This window comes from Callorhinchus milii, unplaced genomic scaffold (assembly GCF_018977255.1).
Source record: "Callorhinchus milii isolate IMCB2004 unplaced genomic scaffold, IMCB_Cmil_1.0 Scaffold8, whole genome shotgun sequence".
In the NCBI taxonomy this organism is placed as follows: Eukaryota; Metazoa; Chordata; class Chondrichthyes; order Chimaeriformes; family Callorhinchidae; genus Callorhinchus; species Callorhinchus milii.
Window position 1 is genome coordinate 13,415,250 of NW_024704749.1, and position 21,480 is coordinate 13,436,729.

Genomic DNA, 21,480 nt, shown 5'->3' on the forward strand with positions numbered 1-21,480 from the left:
AGGAAACATTTCTTCACTCAGAGGGCAGTGAATTTATGGAATTCACTCCCCCAGAAGGCTGTAGATGTCAGTCCTTGAACATTTTCAAGGCTGAGACTGATAGATTTTTTAAAAAGTAGAGGGATTAGGGGATATGGGGAGAGGGCAGGTAATTAGAGTTAGGTCAGAAGATCAGTCATGATCTTATCGAATGGCCTACTCCTGCTCCTAATTCTTATGTTCTTACGTTACATGACCTTTCACGTTGAGAGGATGTTGTAAAATGCTTCACTGCATTTACCATAAAGTGGTCACTGTGTTTTGGGATTGAAAGCGGCAGCCAATTTGTGCACAGCGGTGTCCCATCAACCAGCCATGAAGTGGGTGAACAGTTTTATCTGGAGGATTGTTGACCAGGACACCGGGAGAGAAAGAAACTCCCTTCTCTTTTCACTTGATGGCGTGAGATACTTAACGTCCACCTGAACAGACACAGACAGGACTTTGGGTTGAACGTCTCATCTGAAGGAAGGCGCCTCTGACAATGCAGTGCTCCCCCCAGTACTGTGTTAGTGTCAGCCTTGACTGTCAGCCTGGTGAGGATGGCAATGACGGGTTAATTCAGTTCAGAAATACGTTGAATACTGCTGTAAACCCTATCTCCTGTTGCTGACAAATCTTTGAGCCGAAGAGGAAGTGGAAACGTTTCATATCTGTCAGCTTTCCCAGACTCGAGTGAGATGAGTCATTTCCCATGTCTTGTAACTTAGTTCCCAAAAGCTTTGTCTCCTTGACTTGTGCATCCTGGGCTCATCTGTTCTCATCACAGCTGAGCCCACGGTTGTGTAACTCTTGGCCGGCTGTTTGCTCTCTGAGGACGGTTTGCTTGTTGGCTCCCTCTCTCGGGGGGAAGGGGGGAGGAAGCGCTCCGTTGCTCCATTGGGAATCACCCCAGCACAACATTTTCTCTGCCCCGGGGTAAAGAGAGAGCTTGTCTCCTTTGGTGTTCGTCGAGGCTTATTTCCTCTGTTGGACTTCAGCTTGGCCAGAGAGAGAGAGAAAGGCGAGAGCGTGTGTTGTAGAGACACTTCTCTCAGAGCTTTGGTGGCTGCTAGCCCTGCTGCTCTGAAGCCCTGGTACGTTAGAGGTATGCAATCGAGGAGGTTCACAGCACAGAAAGAGGTCATTCCGCCCATCGTGCCCGCACCAGCTCCCTGACTCCCTCAACACATCTGGGCACAGAGGCCACAACCTCTCTAGTGTGGCTGAAGCCAAAGCCAGGTTATAGAGTGAGGAGAGAGTTAGGTGTGGGTTTGGCAGCAGTGAGCGAGTAGCAAAGTATGGAACAGGCACCTGTTCAGATGGATGTGAAAGATCCAATGCATGATTCAAAATGAGAGGGGTTTCTCTCTCCCCGTGTTCTGGCCGACAATCTCCCAAATAAAATCGGTCACTCGCTCCATGACTGTTTGTGGGATACTGCTGTGCGCAAACTGGCTTCTGTGTTTCGCCTACAAAATACACATTCACTCCACTTTACAGTATAACTTGTGAAGCGCTTTGAGACATCTCAACTATGTGATAAGGCGCAATATCAAATGCAAGAATTTAAGAGGCTTCCACAGTTTTCAAGATGATCTTAAACATTTCAGGGCAAAGACTGGTCTTGTGGGCTAAAGAAGTGGGGAAAGAGGTAGGTGTGAGGTTTGACAGCAGTGAGTGAGTAGTAAATGCATGGAACAAGGTTCCTAAGGGAGACAGATGGTGGAAACAGAAAGTGTCGATTCTTTCAAGAACAAATTAAATCGATTTCTGTTAGAAAATAACATCAGACGATATCTCGGTGGATTTCGGGGCCTCTGATGCCTATGAGCCTCTGATGATTTTTTTATAACTCTCTCTCCTCTCACTTGTATTAATTCCTGACCAGATTTAAAAAATCTCTCTCTCTGGTCCTTGGAGCACACACACACACACAGTGAGATGCGAAAAATAACAATGGATTTGCTAATGAGACATCTGGTAAATCCCGGCAGTGTCCGGGGTTTTTTTAAACCTGTTGCTGGGTAAATTGATTCACTGTGGATTCATGTTGGGACAGACATCTCTGCTGTGTTGTGCCAACTCGCGAGGACACGTACCTACCTATCACTCAGGGTGCCATTGGGGGCTTGTTCCACTGTAGAAGCCACATGATGTACAGGGAGTTGGGGGGTGGACGCTACCTACAATGGACGATGCTCACTGCATGAGGTAGGAGGGAATTCAGCTTGTTTTTCTATGTTGCTATAGCTACCGTCCTGCTACTCGAGCCAGCTGATTAGAGATTCTTTAGCGAGAAGAGAGTTTAGAGAGAATTAAGGAGAGAGAGGAGAGGAAGGAGGGGGAAGAGAGAGAGGTGGGGAGAGAGAGGTGGGGATGAAGAGGGATAGAGAAAGGGGACAGAGAGAAGAGAGTAAAGCGAGGGCGGCTCAGAGCGCTTCGCAGGATTTACTGTAAAGTGTCATGACTTTGTATTCTGTTGGCAAACGCTGAGGCCAATATCCCACAAGCAGCTATTAAATGAATGACCAATTTTAGCAGTGGGAGGAGGGGGTGGGCGGGGGGGAGATTGTTGGCCAGGACATTGTGAAAGACTCCCCTCTCTTTTCAGACAGTGCAATCATCTCTTAAACATCCACTTGAATAGGCACAGACTTGGTGGGGGGGTGGTGGGCGGAGGAGGAGCTCGGTTTAAGGTCTCATTGGAAGAGTATCCGCCGAGACAAAATAGAAGCACGTTAATATGTAATCAACGGAGAATGATAAAGTGGCATTTTGTTGGCAAAGCGGCAATCACTCCGGGACCCTACCCCACATGAGAGGCGCTGTATAAATGCAAGTTGTGGTTCGCGTTGTTGACTGACATTGGTGTGTGTGTATGCGTGTGGTGTGTGTGTGTGCCTGCGTGACTTGTTCAGCGCTTTGGGACGTTCTCCCGACGTGAAAGGTGCGCTATAATTGTAATTTTGTTGTTGTTTTGTTGTTGTTGCGTGTGTGTGTGTGTGTGTCTGCGCCCAATCTTGAGTTAACCACAAGTGACAAGATGGCAAAATAGGTCAGCCTTCATCACACTGTGCATCATATTTTTTTACACCGGATTGACTCGAGATATTCTGTTATTTCCCATTTCCACAGAGAAGCGATGCTGGAGTGCTAAAGTGGCGACACACCACACGTCAAAAAAGCCCCCCTGTCCCCTCCCACCCCCTCCCTTCCAGCCCCCCTCGGCAGCCCCGATTGGGTACGATGAAGCGACAGAGGGACCGTGCCCTGACCCCTCGCAGTGCCTGTTTTCCTGTGTGACAGCAGCTTGAGCCGTTTGGCTGAGGAGGAAATTGAGATGGAGCCAGATTCCGACGAGGATCTGGAGGAACAGGTTGACTACTTTTTCAGTCAGGCGGACGAGGATGGGATGGTCGGGAAGGAGGAGACTCGGACGTACTTCCTGCGCTACTTGCCCGGGTTGGGGGACGGAGCGGGGGTGGTGGGCAAGGTCGGCGAGTTGCCGGAGATTGTGGAGTTGTCGGATTTCGGCAAGGCGAGGGGCACGGTGCTGGGCAAGAGCCAGACGTACAATCTCAGTTACTGTGAGGAGATAGACCCTGCTCACTTGTCATCCTCACCAGAAGATGCCAGTCACATCTGTAAGTAACTCTTCATGTCTCTACAGTAAGGGACCACATAATAATAATAATCCTTGCATTTGATCTAGTGCCTTATCACATCTTTGAGACGTCTCAAAGCGCTAGTGAATTGACTTTATTTTTGTGGACAAAACGCGGCAGCTAATTGTGCACAGCCACGTCCCACTCCTGGATTGAGTGACCAAATTATCACTATTTTTTTTTTGTCGGCTAATAACCGGGTTACTACTTACTGCTGGTAAACACAGGCGTGTGGAGTAAGGAAACTTGTCCAAAGCACCGGTTCCTCTTGCTTGCGAGGCGAGCACTCTAACCACTAAGCTACAGGACTCCACATTCAGGTTGGGGGGTGCAGAGTGGGGAGAGGGCAAGGACCTTCCTCAGTTTCATTCATATCGTTTATTTGTTCCTTTCCACGCCCAGACGACTCAGAGCTGCTGGAGGAGGACGAGACACTTGATGATGGAAATGCGAACCCTGGGCCTGAGAGAGACAGGGAGCTGGACATGACCGAGGACGAGGGGGGGGTGGGGGACCTGCTGCTGGATTCTGACGAGGGCACCAGCCGAGAGCTGGACCCTGAGGAAGAAGAAGAATACTCTGATCTGCCGTGCGATGAAGATGAGGAGATGGAAGAGCTGAGCCAAGGCGGCTTCCAGCAGCCAGCCCAAGACTATAGCAAGAAGCCGGGCACGATGGATCACGGGGACCAGTTTTCAGACTATTCGAATGGAAGTTTGAGTCACTCAACGACTCTGGGCAATAACTCGCCTCTACCACCCATGGACTGTGGACCTCGGCAACCGATGGGTACTAACAGTCCGGAGCACTGCGGAGACAGCCCCTCACTGCTGCCAGGCCACGTGACCGGGCGTAAGAAGATGGCGAGGAAAGAGCCACGAGGCAGTGTCTCGTTTGACGGCTCAGTGCCGTATCTCAACTCCTCGCTGCTGAGCCACTTGTCCGTGGAGGACCTGGGCACTGGGCTGAACATCGAAGCTGAAACCATCCCAGACTCGTCCTGCGCTGACAGCATCGACGAGTCAACCCACAGGATGGCCAGCATGGTGGAGAAGCTGCAGTCTGGGTCTGCCCAAGCTGGTCCTAGCTGTGAGGGCAGAGTGGGATCTGATGGAACATCCAAGCCAGTCCCTCGATACCTCGACTCCCAGGCCTTCAGCCGGACACTGGTTCTGAAGAACGGGTCCAGGGAACGAGCCTTGGCCAGAGGCAACTCGACATCTCCAAACCTCCAGAAGAAAGATGCTCGGGGGACGTCCAGAGAGGATTCTCCCAAACCATCCTCCGTCAGGGAGACCGTGGACACCCCAGTGTACGGCCGCGGGAAGATCAACCACCCGCTGCCCGATTTCTCTAAAGTGGAACCGAGGGTCAAGTTCCCAAAGGACAGCCAAGGTTACCAGAAACCCAAGAGCAAGGCCTTCCTGGTGAGGAGCAAAGTCATTGGCAGCAAAACCGAGGTTTACCTGCAGTCTCCCGCGGACATTGTCCGCCAGGTCTTGCAAAGCAGTAACGAGTGCGAACCGGTCACACCAACCCCCGTGGGGGCAAAAGTCCTGGAGGAGTTCAAGTCACCCCATCAGGCATCCGAGATGGTCTATCAGCTACAGGTCGGTAAACATCACCAGTGGGAATCTGCTGTGGTTATTTGGGAGAGATTTAAGTGCTAAAATAATACAGTAAAATCTTACAGAAATCGTATCTTATCGTATCACTTATGCAAAGTGTGACTTATGTCAAACTTGCACAGAATATAAACTCTTGACCCAGCGGGACTTGGGCAGATGTATGACTTAGGCGCTTATACGAATCATACAGATCAGACTGCTCATGCGAGTTTTACTGTCATAACAATAATTACTTTTAATATAGCGCCTGCATTGTCGCAACACTTCTGGAAAAGTTTCTATTTGTGGGCAAAGGCGGCAGCCAATTTGCACAAAGCAATGCCGCACACACAAACAGCCTTGAAGTGAGCGACCAGTTTTATCTGGGGGGGATTGTCGGACAGGATACAGAGAGAGAGAGAGAAACTCCTTTCTCTTTCCGTATAGCGCCACAGGATCCTTATTCCCTCCCCAACACCCCCCACCCCCCACCCACCCCTCCTAAACACGGCACAGACAGGAACACAGTTTAATGTCTCTGGTGAAGGACAGCATCTCTGACAGTGCAGAGCAAATCCCCAGCAAGACATTGGAACATCAGCCTGGACTGCAGGAGCTCAGACTACCTGACCTGGGGGCTGGAACCCATGACCTTGTGCCTCAGGCTAGAGAGGGACTGACTGAGTTGGGCTGACAATGAACATCACTGACTCAACTCTATTATTTGTTGACAGGAGGATTATCGCAGGCTTTTGACCAAATATGCCGAGGCCGAAAATACTATTGATCGTTTGCGGATCGGGGCTAAGGTAAGGAGAGCTCATGTGAGGGGCAATTGTGGTAGCGAGCTTATGCACATGCCAATAATAAATAATCAATAATAACACTAATCATTGCATTTGATATAGCTAGCGCCTCATCACGTCGTTAAGACATCTCAAAATGCTTCACAGAATAAACTGTACAGTGGATTGACTATTTATTATATAATAATTGACTATAATGATGAATAATAATCGTAAGTATTGTAACCACTTAGATTTTCACAGTGCCTTGCACGTACAGATGGCTCGAACTGCTTTGTTTGTCAGATGTAGTGACTGTTTGATGTATTTTTGTGTGCAGCCCAGAAACACCACCTTTTGTACAATCAGAGCCCAGACAAACATTATTAGTGCCTCGCTGATGCTGATTCTAATGGCAAATGCCATGTCTTGCTATCAGCAACATATCTAATTAATAACAGTGCAACTAAGGCCAGATCAAGCCTGTCTTCTCATGGCTTAAAGGCTGTTGCTTTATCCCAATGGGATTGTGAGACAAGAGGGTGGTGTGGGTGGGGGGGAGTTGAGAGAGAGTCTGTACTTTGGACTGTGTTTCAGTATAACCTCTTGTTTGTATTCCAACGCCCGATTGAAGTAAAATAACGAGGTGTAAAGATAAATATTTTATGATCCCCTCGTTCTCCTTTGATCTGAGCTTTTCCCCTGGTTATCTGTAACGCTCCAACCTCTCCCTACTGTGAGATTTCACGTCATGATTATAATAACAATCATCATCTTCTATTTAATAAAGTGGCTTTCACATTGGCAGGAAGCCTCATAGAACTTCACAAGGTTCACTGTAGTGTCTAGTGTACTGACTGGGTGTTCTGCAGCCAATTAACGCAAACAGCCCACGTGAGGTGAATGACCAAGTTACAAGAGGGATGCAACAGCAACAAATAACATTTACACAGCGCCTTTCACCTCAGGAGGATGTCTCAAGGTGTTGGACAGTCAGAGGATTGCACCCGAGCTGGGGGTTGGAATTCAGAAGGGTGGAGGACGGGGTGGGGGAGTGGATGACCAGAGGCACGGTCAAAGACTGATGGGTTCCGGGATGGAGTTCCAGAGGGTGGGGGCAAAAAGGCTGAAGGCCCGACCACCGATACAGCAGGAAAGACAATAAGCCGACTATCTATGAGAGCCGGGGGGGTGGGAGGGAGAGATTGGCAAACATTAATGACATTTCCGACATGTCTGAACTTGACTGAACAAATGGGTTCAGGTGACACTGAACAGGTGCTGACGCTGGCAGATGTAGCTTGGGCACTAAGCAACCAAACACACTTGTGAACACTGAATAGGTTGACTACTAACTGAAAGCTTTGTCCCCGCCAGGATGTAAGCTCCCCTGGAAGGTTTGCAGTGTGACTTCACATCTCCTTTGAGAGACCAAAACCCACGTTAAAAAACTGGGTTATTGTAAATCAATCCATCCCACTCTTGTCCTTGCCTGTTTCGATCTCACAAGTGGGTTTGCCTGATTAAAGTGAAGGGGCTTTAAGCAAATCAATGGGTTTAAAACCCCCCTCACTAAGCTTCTCTATCCCTTACCCTCTCTCGCTGTCTCTTTGTCTCTGTCTCCCCTCTCTTGCTCTCTCTCTAATCCTCACTGTGTTTCTCTCCCCTTTCTTTTTCTTTCTCTCTCTTTCATTGCCCTATAAATTGTTTGGCATTGACTCTGCTAATACTAAACCACATGGCTACATTACTCCTTATTATCTCACTGCAATTGCCTTGTTTCCTGCTCCGTGTGTGAATGTCATGCTTTGTGTCTTCTAGTGTGTCTGTATTGTGTGTGTGTTTGTGTTGAGTGTGTGTGACTGTGTTGTGTGTGACTGAACCACAATCTTTGTTCCTTGTGTAATTGAGCAGCTGTGTGTTTGCGTTACTGTTCTCGAGCTCTTTAATCCGGGATGAGTTCCCTTGTGATCCAGGCTGTGCAGACGTTCCCTCCTCTCCCCAATTACGCTGTCTGAGAGCAAATGGACAATTACCTTCATTCAGCAGACAAAGAGTTTTATGCTTATTGAACGTGAGGCTGTGTCGCTCATTCACTTCCTGCTCACTCTCCCCCCTCCCTCCCTCTGTGAGAGAAAAGGGCTAAAGGACCCAAAAAGCGATGGGATCAGACTCGCAGAGACTTTCTCTTGACAACAGCAATTGGGGCTCTCTCAATGTGCACTCTGCTGCGCTGCTATGTGTATGTGCTTACGGTCACCTCCCTCTCCCCCTGGCATGTTGTCAGATCTCGCTCTGGGACGCTACCCCACATGGGGGGGAGGTGGGGCGCTATATAAACACAAGTTGTTGTTGTTGTCTTGTACTATTTGCCTTTGGTGTGTTTGGCAGGTCAGCCTGTTCGCGGCGGCTCCCGATCCCGGCCAGAGCATTCCGATGGCTTCCCACAACCCGTGTCTGAAGTTCACGACCATCGCCATCCCCCGGGCGCAGAGAGCAGAGATCAGCCTGGCCCCAAGCCCCGGGGGACACACAGAGATGGACTCCGCAGGTCAGCAATGCCGCTGTCTAGACAACCACCATTCGCATTGACACACAGCTGAGAACCGGGGTCTGAAATTCCGCCTGTATTTAGCCCGCGGCACCTTTCTGCCTTATGCTGTCTGAGATGCCGCAAAGGAAAGTTTCCGAGGCCAAGCTGGTTCCTTTTAAGAGTTGCACAGTGTGTGTGTGAGCAGCTCCCAAAAGGAAGCCCGACAACTGAAGGCCAAAGAATTTTAAGACAAAACAGCCTTGCGGCTAAGACCAGGTAGAATTTCTGGGCTCTGAAGCCTTGGGGGAGAACTTGCTTTAATGTGAAGTATTAATTGTGTTGGGCCCTCAGCAGCTGCTGTCTGTCTGAGTTTAGTGTTGAAGTGGTTTGTGCGGGGTTAAGGACCAGGGGCTGTGGAGGTTGGATCGGAGACAGCGCATCACTGGTTAAAGCCCCTCCGTCTGAGATTGACTTTGTTTGTCCTTCACACGGATGTCACCAGAGCTAACAGCTCCCATCGTCTCCGAGGCTGTGACTGGATTCAGTTCTGCTTGCGTGAGCCCCTCGCTCTCCCTGTGGTGATTCTCCTAATGTCAAAGCAATGGTATTAGGGGAACCGCCGATGTCAATGGTTTCCCAATCTTCCAACCCGCCAGCCATTCCCAATCCCACCCCCTGCCTCCACCAAACCATTGCCTCCCCCACCCCCTACCCCCCACCACACATTGCCTCCCCCACCCCCTACCCCCCCCCCCTCCACACCATTGCCTCCCCCACCCCCTGCCCCGCCCCCCACACACACCATTGCCTTCTGCAGTACAAGAATTTCACTTTCAGGGGGTATTAATCCCTTCCCCCCAAAATAAAATAAATAATAATAATAATTTGGTCACTCAATCCACGACTGTGTGTGGAACACTGCTGTGCACAATTGGCTGCCGTGTTTCACCACAAAATATACGGTTAATTCACTTTACAATAGAATAATAGTAATAATAATAATCCTTGCATTTGATATAGCGCCTTATCACGTCTTCGAGACATCTCAAAGCGCTTCCACAATACAATGCAGTGATAAAGCGCTGTGTGGTGATGCAAGGATTAGTGTTATTAATACCTGCCCCCAACACAAGAGCGTTGAATTCAGCTAATTCCTGTTGGTCTAATTATTGCCCGTTGTTCAGCTTCTAACTCAGGAATAAAGAACCAAGAGGTGAGCGAATGCTTCATGGAGCCAGTCAATGGTTTGTCCTCTGGCCGAAATATGTGTGGACCGGAGGCTACGACAGGGGAATGTCTGACCTGGGCACTCGCCGAGGGAGCAGACAGCTTACAGAGAAAGGTTAGTGCCAACTGAGCCCTTCAGACAGGCTCACCAGCCCAGACAACCAGTTATACCTCCCTCCTCCAGGTATGATTTCAGCTCTCCGAGATGCTGAAGGGTACTAGATAAATGCAAGTTGTTGTGTAATCTTGTTGTTGTTCTTGTTGTTGTTGTTATTGTTGTTATTGATTCTGAATGAAATGAAGCCAGAGAGACAGAAAGAGATGGAGACAAAAAAGAATGGAAGAATAGAGAAAAAGATGCAGGTAGAGAAAGGTAAAGAGAGGAGAGAAAAAAAAAGAAACACGAGAGATAGAGAGAGAGAGAAAGGGTCTTATCAGGTTGAAATGTCACAATGGGACAAGTTTACAGTAATATTTGGCAAATGTAGTGACTGTTTTTCAAGGGAGATGTGGCTGTCAATCAACACAGCGCGGGTTGGGGACAAACTCGAGCTTGGGCTTTTATACATTGTACAAACCTCCACCGCAGTGCGAGAGGCTAGTGAGAGGGGCAGAGAGGGAGCTTTCAGCCGCGCCTGTCAGTCTGTCCTCTATTTTTTGGCCTTTTAACAGATGGATGAGTTTGAAGGCCTGATGGACGAAGGGAAGGTGCTGCCAGAGGCACAGTTGAGGGTAAGTAACTCTCAGGGGATTAAACGGCTTTGAGTGTGAAGGTTGCATTCCATTAGAGACCAATTATTTTTTTCGGTCAAATGGGCCGAAAGGGCTTTCTCATTACCTGAACCTCTCTCGTGTTCTCCTGTGTTTCCAGGCATTTCAGCAGCTGAAGGACATTCAGGACACTCTAGAGCGAGGGTACCTCCAGGCTCGTGAGGAACATCGAGGCCTGCAGCTAAGAGGTCCCGGGAGCGACCAAATGGCTGGGGACTTTGATCTAAACAGGTCGGTGGGTGGACGCAGTTTTCCTATCAATCTGAACTTCACCGAGGAGTTTAACAACCCTTGTATTCATAATAATAATAATCCTTGCCCTTGATACAGCGCCTTATCACGTCGTCGAGACGTCTCAAATCGCTTCACAGGATATACTGTAAAGTGGAGTGACTGTGTATCTTGTGGTGAAATGCGCTTACACAGCACTGTCCCACAAACAGCCATGGAGCGATTGAGCAATATTATTTGGGGGATTGTTGTCCAGGACACCGGGGGAGAGAGAGAAACTCCCTTCTCTTTTCCAATAGCCCCGCGGGATCTTTAACAAAAACAACAAATGACATTAACGTCCACCTGAACAGGCAGATTGGGCCTCGATTTAACATCTCATCTGAAGGACCATGCAAAGCCCCCCCCTGCCATGCTTTGCAGGGTCAGCTTAGACTATGTGATTCCAAGTCCCGGAGTGGGGTTTGAACCCACAAGCTTCTGATTCAGAGGCGAGCACACTAACTACTATGCCACGGGACAGTGCCTGTATTGTTTAAATATATCAGTGCTTCAGGAAGTTAAACCGTGTACTCTCCTGTTTTCTTCCCTCCCCCCCCACCCAGGGAAGTGGAGGGGAGCATTTTCCGACTGGGAATGAACCTGGAGGATCTGAAGGAACGGGTGGACACAGCCTTGCAGATCCACAGCTGCCCACTGCCCCAGCCAGGACTCCCGCACGCCCCCAGCCTGTGCCATCCAGGGCCCACGCCAGCCTTCAGGACCTCCACGGCCTTCCCCAAGACACAGCCCCGCACCTCACTCTGCCAGTTACCCACAGCCACTGTCCCGCCTCCCAGCCCCGAGGTAAGTCACCAACAAATTCCACCGGGTTCTCAAGCCTACAGAGCCATTCTGTCTTAGACAATTTTTGTGTCTGAAAAACAGCCATCATCGTGCTGAAGTGTGTGTCCAAACCAGACCTGAGAGTCCAACACATCCATAACACATCCAGTGATGTGTTAGACTCCAGCAGGTACCCCAACGCACACTCTGGGCTCCTCCCAAGCCTTGCCTCTTGCCAACCTGCACCTAATACTCTCCAGAATTAGGTCAGAAGGAAGCATCCCTCCAAGGAGAGAGAGAGAGAGTGCACGCATTCCCTTCCTGCATCTATCTCTAGGGTTTCCATGTGTGATGCCTGACAATTTCAGTTTGGTGGGATCCCGTGGTGATGGGTTTCCGTGGGTGTCAGACCCCTGGCTGTGAGCAGGTCCACACAGAGACACAACTTGCTAAGTTGAAGATCATTGTTCTAGTTTTCAGTGGCCGCCGCACCACAGATTGTTATTATTATTATTAAAGAGTGGTGGAACAGGCTCGGTGGGCTGAATAGCCTTTGCCTCTTTCTGCTTTCCTATGTTCCAACGACTCATACTCTTCCTGTCTCTCTCTCTCTCTGGAAAGGGCCCGTTCCTGAGCACTGCCCGCCTGGGCCACCCGCGGGTGAACACGGAGGTGAGCTCTGTGAGCGGAGACAGCGAGTACGGGTGTCCTGACCCCGAGACCCTCCAGCACCGGCACGTGGACCCCCAGAGCGGAGCCGGGCACTTTATGGACCAGTGAGTGAGCATATTAGGAGCGTGGGGGGAACTGTGTACCGTGTCACTGAGCAACAGGAAAACCACAAAATTGTTTTATTTTGAAGCTTGCCCCTCTCCTCCCCTCCTACCCCCCACCCAAACCTCCATAGATCCTCTCTCTGCCCTCAGCCCCACCCACCACCGCTGTATAATTCTGCCAGTCTCAGCTCGAAAGACTCCTTTGACATAAAATGTGACACCGTGCAGAAATGTGGAGGCTTCTTCAATTCAACCTTAAGTTGGAACCCCGAGAGAGGCTGAGAGAGAAAGAGAGAGAGACCGAGAGGCAGAGAGAGAAGCTGAGAGAAAGGGACAGAAAAAGAGAGAAAGAAAGAGAGGAAGGCTGAGAGAGAGAGTAAGAGAGGGGCCTGGAGCAAGTGTTCAGACTGTGAATTCTCCTCTCCGAGGGGCAGTGAGTTAGGGGGAGGAGCTTTGCTGGTGTTGGGGGGCAGGAGGGACAGAGCCGTTGACGTGCCGAGCTCTGATCATACCCTTTATCTCCTCGATCCCATCACAGACACCGTAACACAGCATCTGAGCCACCAAGTGTCGGGTGGGTGAGGGGAGGCATGGAGTCTCCCCGAGCCCCCCTGGCCCCTCAAGCCCAGAGAATGGAGAAGGCGGAACTGAACTGCGTGGATAGAAAGGTTCCAAGGCAGGAGCAGGAGCAGGAGGAGCACATCAGGAATATTCCAGTCCCGTGAGTATCCAGACGGAATTTTGCACTTGCAGCTGTGAACTAATAGAATGGCGGAACAGACTTGAGGGGCTACATGTCGTACTCCTGCTCCTATGTTCCCTCTCTCGTAACCCCCACAACCTTTGCCCCTTCCCCCCCCACACCCAGGAATTGGAACCCGCGTCCACTCGCTTGGGGGCCGACCGCACTAACCACTATACTACGGGACTCCACTCCCACCTCCCCTGATGTGGTTTGAATGTCTGCATGTGGTGTTGTATTTGTTGTTGTAATTTCCAACGTAGGAGACAAGCGGTGAAAATGCACATCACATTCCCCAGCTGCCTGACGGGGAATCAGCAGCCAGTGCTGGAGAGAGAGGAGCATCCAGCGGCCTGTGGGGCCTGGGCACGGGCTCTGTCCCCCATTCCCAGGAGAAGCTGCCAGAGAGAGAGCGCGAGGGAAAGAGAGCTTCCCCACCAGCCATCCTTACGCAGCAGCACCGCCAGCCTCGGTGAGAGAGACCTCTCCCCCGATCCAGGACTCTGCCGATCTCTCTACCGCACCAAGTCGGTACAACTGGAGGTAAGAGCGGTCACGGTGGGGGGGGGGGTTGGAAAGGAGGGGTTCATCAGAGCACTCGCCTCGCAAACGAGAGGAACTGGATTGGATTCCCAGATGGGAAGAAACCTTAAGCGAGTTTCCTTACTCCGCACGCCGCTGGTTACCGGCAGTCAGTAGGAACCCGCTTTTAGTCGATTGGCCGATCGCTTTTCCGGGGGGTAATAAATCCTCTTTTTGAAAAGAAAAATCTGTGATAATAATGCGGTCGCCCCAATCTGCCACTGTGGGTGGCAAGTGGCTGCGGGCAATTGGTTGCTGCGTTTTGCCCCCCAAAGTACAGTCACTACGCTTTACAGTGTGAAGCTCTTTGTGGCGTCTCAACAACGTGATGAGGATCTGCATCCAATTAAACCCTTCACCTGAGCTCCGGCGGCGCTGGCCACTGCCCCGCAGTGCCCCCCAGTGGCCGCTCCCGCTCGCTGCACCTCCAGCGTCACGTTCCCATTGTATGATCGGCTCCCCTCAGCTTTGCTCTGCTCTGAGACCCGGTGTTCCTGGCCATCAGCTCCTCTGCTCGCGCCCCTTGAGATGGCCTTGACCACCGAGGAGACAAACCTTTGCAACATCTGCGTCCGGCTTGCGTCGTTCCTGTGGGGGCTGCAGCGCATTGGTGAGAGCACTCGCCTCGCAAGCGAGAGGACCCGGGTTGTGTTTGTTGGACGCTGCTGTGCACAATTGGCTGCCGTGTTTCGCCCACAAAATACACAGTGTTAACGCATCCCTCAACAGGAAATGCCATCGATCCCATTTCCCGAAGTGTAGAATGGCTGAACGTGTCTGGCTGTTTTTTTACAGGACCGGATCATTTCCCCGGAGACGGACAGCGGGTTTGTGGGCTCCGAGAGCAGCAGGCTGACCGCAGCAGCCGAGACCCCCGAACATCAGTGCCTCCTGAACAGGTACTGGCAGCGAGAGAGAGACAGGGAGAGAGAGAGAGCCAGCGAGGGTGGGGTACTCACTGCAACATGGCAGGGACTTATAGTTCAGGAGGGGAGGGGAGTGTGTGCGCGTGTATGTACTTGCGTGTGTGTAAGTGAATGTGTGTGCATGTGTGTGCGTGTATATATGTGTGTGTGTATCTCTGTGGGTTTATTATGTGAGTGTATGTTTGCCTTATCCTCTCCCTGTCTCCTCACAGGCCCCAGAGTGTACGGGACCCCCCTGGTCGGCCCCCCGCCTGTGCTGATGGAGCTCCGCGGAAACCCTTGCAGGCTCAGGACCCTCACCAGGAACACGGCTCCGCCAAGAAGCTGAGGCACAGCCTCCTGTCCAGGAAGGACAGTCTGGCACAGCCTGACTTGTCAGGGACCAGCTCCCCAGGCCAGTGGGCGGGCAGTGTCCTGAGCGAGTTTGAGCAGGAGACTTACGTCAGTGAGTAAACACTGGGTGGGAATTCAGAGACGCTTCAGGGCAGTGATGACGCTCACATGTTACACATCTCCCATCTCCCCATCACTTTGGCTGTGGCGCAGTCACACACGCTCTCAGCCCCAGAGCCCAATGGTTGTGGATTTGAGCTCCCAGTCCAGGCTGTCGCTGGGGTGGAGGGGTGGGTGGGGGGCATAGTCGAAAGCGCTGTCCTTCAGATGAGACCTTAAACCAGGTTCGTGTGAAAGGCTCTATATAAATGCAAGTTGTTTTGTCTAAAATAATCCTGAAAAGCTGTCATTTCCACCCCCACCTCCCTCACTCCCTCCCCCCACCCCTACTCCATCACTCCCCACCCCCGCCTCCTTCAAAGCATGTCTCAAAACTTTCCTCTTTGACCGTGCCTCCGGACGCCCTCCCACCCACCCACACACCCTCCTCCCCTCTTGATTCCAACCCCCAACTCGGGTGCAAATCCCTTAACTGTCCAGCGCCTTGGGACGTCCTCCTGACGGGAAAGGCACTGAGTAAATGTAATGTTGTTGTTGTTTAGCTCAGAGCGAGTCGGAGGCCGATGGGCAAAGTTGTTCTCCCACGTCAAGGACCCCTCAGCCCGCGTTCCTCTCGTCGAGCTTCCACCCCAAGCTCTGCTCCACTACTCTGACCGTGCGCTCAGCCCGAGAGTAAGTGCCAGACGTCCGGCCGTCCATCTGTGCTGCGATCGGTCGCTAGGGCTTTGAGACTGCGTGTGTGCGTACGTGTGTGCGCGCGTGTGTTTGTGTGTGTGTGTGTGGTGTGCAGGCGTGTTTGTAAGGCGTGTGCACGTGTGTGTGTAAACGAGGTTTGGGTGTATGCGCGTGTTTGTCTGGCGTACGGTTTGCGTGGTGTACGTATGTATGCGTGCCTGTGCTTGTGCATTTTCGTGTCCATGGGTGACGTGTGAAGTGGAGCCTGACTGTGTGTGTTTCTTGTGTTGGCAGTGAGGCCATTCAGGCTCTGCAGAACGAGGTGTCTCAGCTCAAGCAACGTTTGGAGGCGTGTCTGCAAAGGCCACAGGCAGATTCCGAACAGGAACCGTGCACCAGCCCCCCGCTCCGCGCCTGGCCCCCCGACTGCCAGACCCCCAACAGCAAGCCGATCCCGAGAGCTTCCGACAGGCACCGGTGAGTTCACCTGTAATACACCTTTGGATAAGACTTTAAATCAAGGCCCATCTGTCTGTGCTGTTAAAGATCCCGCACTGCGATTGGAAAAGAGAAAAGGAGTTCCTCCCCCCACCACCCCAACCCGCACTGTCATCCTGGGAAATCCTGGGCAGTGTTTTTAGCCTGGTCACACCCATTATTGCGACGTCAAGAGCTCCGAGACCCTGACCTGCGTGAAGACCACTGTATATAAATGCAAGTTGTGGTTGTGGTGATGATGATGATAATGACGATGGTTATGATGGTGGTGATGGTGATGACGATGATGATGGTGGTGGTGATGATGACGATGATGATGATAGTGATGATGGTGATGACGATGATGGTGATGATGATGATAGTGATGATGGTGATGAGGATGGTGATGATAGTGATAGTGATGATGGTGAAGATGAAGATGAAGATTTTTCTCTTTAGGAAACAGAGGCAGGAGAACGGACATGAGGGATGTTACTATCGCACCTCGTCCTGTGGTCACCCTCGCTCCAGGCGGGATCCACAGCACAAAGCACAACTGGATATAAGTAAGGAAGAGATCTCAGCGAAGTTAGCGCAGGAAAGGAGAAAGCAGGACAACACCAAATACATCAGGAAGCAGGAGGCGAGCTCCGGCTCCTCCCTGAGGCGTCAGAAGGGATTGGCGGGAGGGGGGAGACGGCAGAGGGGGGTGGGGGGGGTGTGCTCTGCTGGAGCTCTCCACTCGCTGAAGAGCGGCCTAGAGCTGCGGAGGGAGATCATGGAGGAGCAGAGGAGGAACAATAAGCTGCTGGAGGAACTTATCGAAGTGCACAGCGATATCAAAATGTACTTCCAGAAGATCAGCAGCTCCCTGGGCGTCTCTGAGCCCGGCTCAGTCCTCCCCAGACACTATAAGGCCACGCGCTAGCTTTGAGGCCAACTTGAGTTCGGTCAACCTTCAACACCCTCCCCAAATCCCCCAACCCCAAACAGAGTGCCTCTAGGACCTGATCGCTTCACACGTCCCTCTCCTGCCTTCCCCAGACCACAGCCCCCACCCAACCCCACCCCAATAATCAATGACTTTCATGGTCAACTTTCATGACATTGCATTTCCCCTCTAGCCAGCCTTGTGTTGGCCGCCAGGGTCTCTCTCAACGCTCTAGAATCTTACCTTTACTTTCTGAAGTTTTATGATGGAAATAAAATTCACCTACACCCACTGTTAATGCCGTGTGTGTGTGTGTTTGGGTGTGAATGGTGTCAAGTGGGGGGCATGGGCAGTCATTGTGTGCAGAGGATGGGTCAGACTGAACGGAGCTAGAACCGTCTCACAATCAATCCCGTACTCTGACCAGGGCTTAAATGGGGCGGGGGGTGGGCACGGCGGAGTCCTGTGTGTGAATAAGGAGCCATTGTGTGGGTGAGAGTCTTTGATTGTAACCAACCCCCCACCTCTGCGCCCCCCTCCCCACCATGTGATTGTTTCCTTACAGGTAGCGAGGCAGAGCCATCTCTGTCCAAACCACAGCCATTCGCCTCCAAACACCTTCACCCCAGCGGCCCCCTCGCCTCCGCATACACGCGACCCCCGCCTTGTGAAGGTCGAAAACTCGAGACAGTTAGAGTCAAAGGACCGTACACAGGTGAGCGCTCACTGCTGCTCACTACTGCTTCCTCTAATAATGCTCGCAATTGACGCAGTGCCTTTTGCGTTGGGAGGGTATCTCAAAGCGCTTCACAGGGTCTCACTGTACAGTGTAGTGACTGTATTCTCTAGCAGATGGTTTGCACGCATCGATGTCTCTGCAAAGAACCGAGAAGAGACTGACCAATTTAATAATAATTTGGTTTAGGCCCTCAACATGTCGCAAGCTCATCTCAAAATGCTTCACAGGATTTACAGAGACACGGGGGAAACTCCCTTCTTTCACTGGCTGTTTGGGGGGGGGGGGGGGGCGGGAGTTGTTGTGTACAAATTTGGCTGCTCCCTTTTGTTACAAAACACACAGTCACTACACTATATGGGAAATTACTAACTATACGCTTCTTCATCAAGACCAATCTTGTGATCTTGCAGGCACTGACTACACCTTATTTGTACCTTGGGCCTCGGGACAAGTGGACGTGGTTGATGTGGGAGTCTGTCCTCACTGTGGCTCACAGCCTCCTGGTCAGTGCTCGGCCCTAGACAGATATCGAAATGATCTGGTCAAACACTTCCACTTTTCATAAAGTTTTGTGTGGGTGGGGTGGGGTAGGGGGGGGATAATTATCTCAGGGGGGTGATCACTGCGTTCACTCACGCTGTTGTGTTTGTCCAGGGAACGGCCCATTGAAGAGCAGCTCCATCTCCACGTCACGGGGCAGACAGCCCCAGCCTTGCCCCCTGTGTACAGGGTCTGGTACCCAGCTCAGGACAGGAGAGGAGCCTCAGCCTGGTGAGTGGGCAAGAGGCTGTGAACCTGTACAGAGACACAGAGAGAGTGAAATAAACAGAGACAGTGATAGACAGAGAGAGGCAAAGAAATTACATGCACACCTAGAGACAGCGAACCTATAGACAGGGAGAGACGGTGACAAACAGAGGGAGAAACTTGAGAGACAGAGGGTGACAGCCAGACAGAGAAAGATAGTGAAATTACAGAGAGGCGGTGAAACTATAGAGACAGACAGTGACATTATACACAGACGCTTACATGTCTGTCTGGTGGGTGAAGCAGAGACGAGTGTTAGCGCTGATGAGCGGAGATTTTATGCAGTGATTGACGTCCGTCTCCCCTTATTGCATTGGCAGCTGCTAAAGTGGAGCCGGGAGACACGTGCGGGCGGAGCCGCGGAGCCAGGAAGCAGCGCAGCGTGCGTGTGAGCGAGGCTCCTCCTGTGTACAGCTGCCTGCCCCCCCCACACTACGTGCCTTACTCTTTACCAGCTTTGTAAGTGGCTTCTTGTAGTCAGGCGAACGTCGAAGGCGCCGTCCCATTAGCTGCCCTGCGCTCGCCCAAACAACACACGGTCGCTATAACCTACGGTAAAATCCTGTGAAGCGCTTTGAGGGATCCTCCCAATGTGAAAGGTGCCAATTCAAATTTACGGATTTACGGATTAATGTTATTTATTCTTACTCTTATTATCCCTGAGGCTAAGGAACATATGTGTACATCATGTATTGTATCGTCACTAACTCTGAGCTCTTTCTGCCACAGTTACATTGCTGCACCAGCCTCCCAGTACACCTCTCCCACCCGCTCGCACCTGTACTACCCATCGGGCTTTAAGGTGGTGGAGGCAACGCCACTGTCTGCTCGCACAGCGTCACCAAACCGACATCGGCACAACCACCACGAGGCAGTCAAGGTAAGGTTCTCTGCCCCTATTTGTAGAGTCCTGTAGCTCAGTGCTTCGAGCACTCGCCTTGCAAGCGAGAGGACCCGGGTTTGATTCCCGGGCGGGACAGGGCGAAGCCTTAGGCAAGTTTCCTTACTCCACACGCCTCTGTTTACCTAGCTGTGAGTAGGTAGGATTTGACTTGACTGGTTGATTGCTTTCCGGAGATAAAAAATACTAATGTGGTCACTCAATCCACAGCTATTTGTGGGGACGTTGCTGTGTGCAATTGGCGGCCGCATTTCACCCACAAAATACACAGTCACTACACTTTACAATATATCCTGTGAAGCGCTTTGAGACATCTCAACGACATGATAAGATGCTATGTGAAATGTAAGGATTATTATTGTTGTTACTGTCTAGAACTTCCTCTACCTCACTGCAACTCTACAGTAAAATCGCTTTGAGACGTTTCCATGACATGATAACGCGCAGTAACAAATGCCAGGATTAATCAAAGGTGACATGTCTTCCTTTCTCTGTCACAGCTCTCTGACAGGAGTCACTCCTCCCTGGACCAGGCCATCGAGGCAGCGAGAGACATGAAGTGGACGTCAAAGAGAATGGTGAGAGCGTTGGCCTCAGACCTGGGGAAGGCAAGAGCTGTCCAGTCATCCTTCTACCTGTGAGTGAGCGAGAGAGCAGATCATTCCTTACCTGCATCAATGAGCAGAACAAAGTACTGTACACATCACAGCCTCTCCACAACTGCACATCACGGACCTTGTAGATTATTAATCTGCTCGATCATGTGAGTTGTGTGAGACCGACCGACAGACAGACCGACCACTGTGTGACTATTTTTTTGGGGGGGAGGGGTTGGGGTGATCTGCTTAAAAAAAAAATTTTTTTAACTAAAATAGAATTTGAGCGATGGTCATATGTAGCACGGGTCAGAAATGTTTTATTCTGTGAATTTTTGTAACCAGATATATTTTTGTACAAAAGAAATGGTTTTAGTGGGTGACGAGATGCCAAAACCTCAACAGCTAAATGGGCATTAATCACCAACACACTGCAATGCTGCTCAACAGGTTCAGCTCTTAGCTTTCAGCCAGTGACGCTGTTGGTGTCTCAATGTTTTAAGTCAGAAGGTTGTGGGTTTAAGCCCCACACAGGGATTTGGGAGGTCACATAATCCAGGCTGATGCTCCACCACAGTGTTGGGGGTGGGGAGGGGGGGGGGGAAGGGGAAAAGCACTGCATTGTTTTGGGAGGAGCCGTCCTTGGATGAGATGTTATAAATCGGGATCCCACGTCCCTGCTCATTCAAGATGGACGTTTGAAGATCCCACGGCGCTGTTCGAAAAGAGAGAGGAGTTTTCTCCTGTTTTCTCTCTCTCCCAATAGAAAAAAAATCAACAGTTATTTGCCGCAAAGCAGCGTCCGTCCTTTGTGAGTGCGGTGACTCCGTTTGCGTTTGGAGTTATTTACCTCTCTTTCATTTGAGTCGCTTGGCTTCCATTCCTTATTGTCCTGAGCGGCAGGAATCTGGTCGGTTTATCGTCTCATCACTTGAAGACAGAGAAATGTGGAATGCATTGCCTAGGAGGACAGAATGATTTTTAACAAAAGATGGAAATTTACTTGGGGACGGGGGGGGGGGGTGTCAAACATATCAGTGGGTCTCACAGGCTCATTCCTCATCGCTTCTGCTCAGTGTTACACTTGTTCCAACGTTCTCTTTGTGGGACTTTGCTAAACAGTGAGATTTTCCAATCTAAGTATTTTTTTTTACACATCTGAACGGAAGCAATAATAGAAATCATGTCAACATGGCATGTTATACATGAA

At 50.9% G+C, this 21,480-nt stretch overlaps 1 protein-coding gene across 1 annotated transcript; it reads left to right on the forward strand.

Moving 5' to 3' along the window:
* Positions 1–3,282: 3,282 nt before the first annotated feature.
* On the forward strand, positions 3,283–20,873 carry akna (AT-hook transcription factor). Its single transcript, XM_007909631.2, has 22 exons — positions 3,283–3,665; positions 4,089–5,296; positions 6,028–6,102; positions 8,470–8,629; positions 9,796–9,953; positions 10,511–10,570; positions 10,710–10,840; positions 11,446–11,686; positions 12,287–12,441; positions 12,980–13,162; positions 13,447–13,726; positions 14,561–14,664; positions 14,904–15,136; positions 15,687–15,816; positions 16,114–16,296; positions 16,756–16,862; positions 17,793–17,942; positions 18,377–18,469; positions 18,621–18,737; positions 19,094–19,232; positions 19,503–19,653; positions 20,175–20,873. Exons 1-22 carry the CDS (start codon positions 3,362–3,364, stop codon positions 20,313–20,315), a joined length of 4,503 nt encoding a protein of 1,500 aa, XP_007907822.2. The 5' UTR covers positions 3,283–3,361; the 3' UTR covers positions 20,316–20,873.
* The last annotated feature ends 607 nt before the right edge of the window (positions 20,874–21,480 follow it).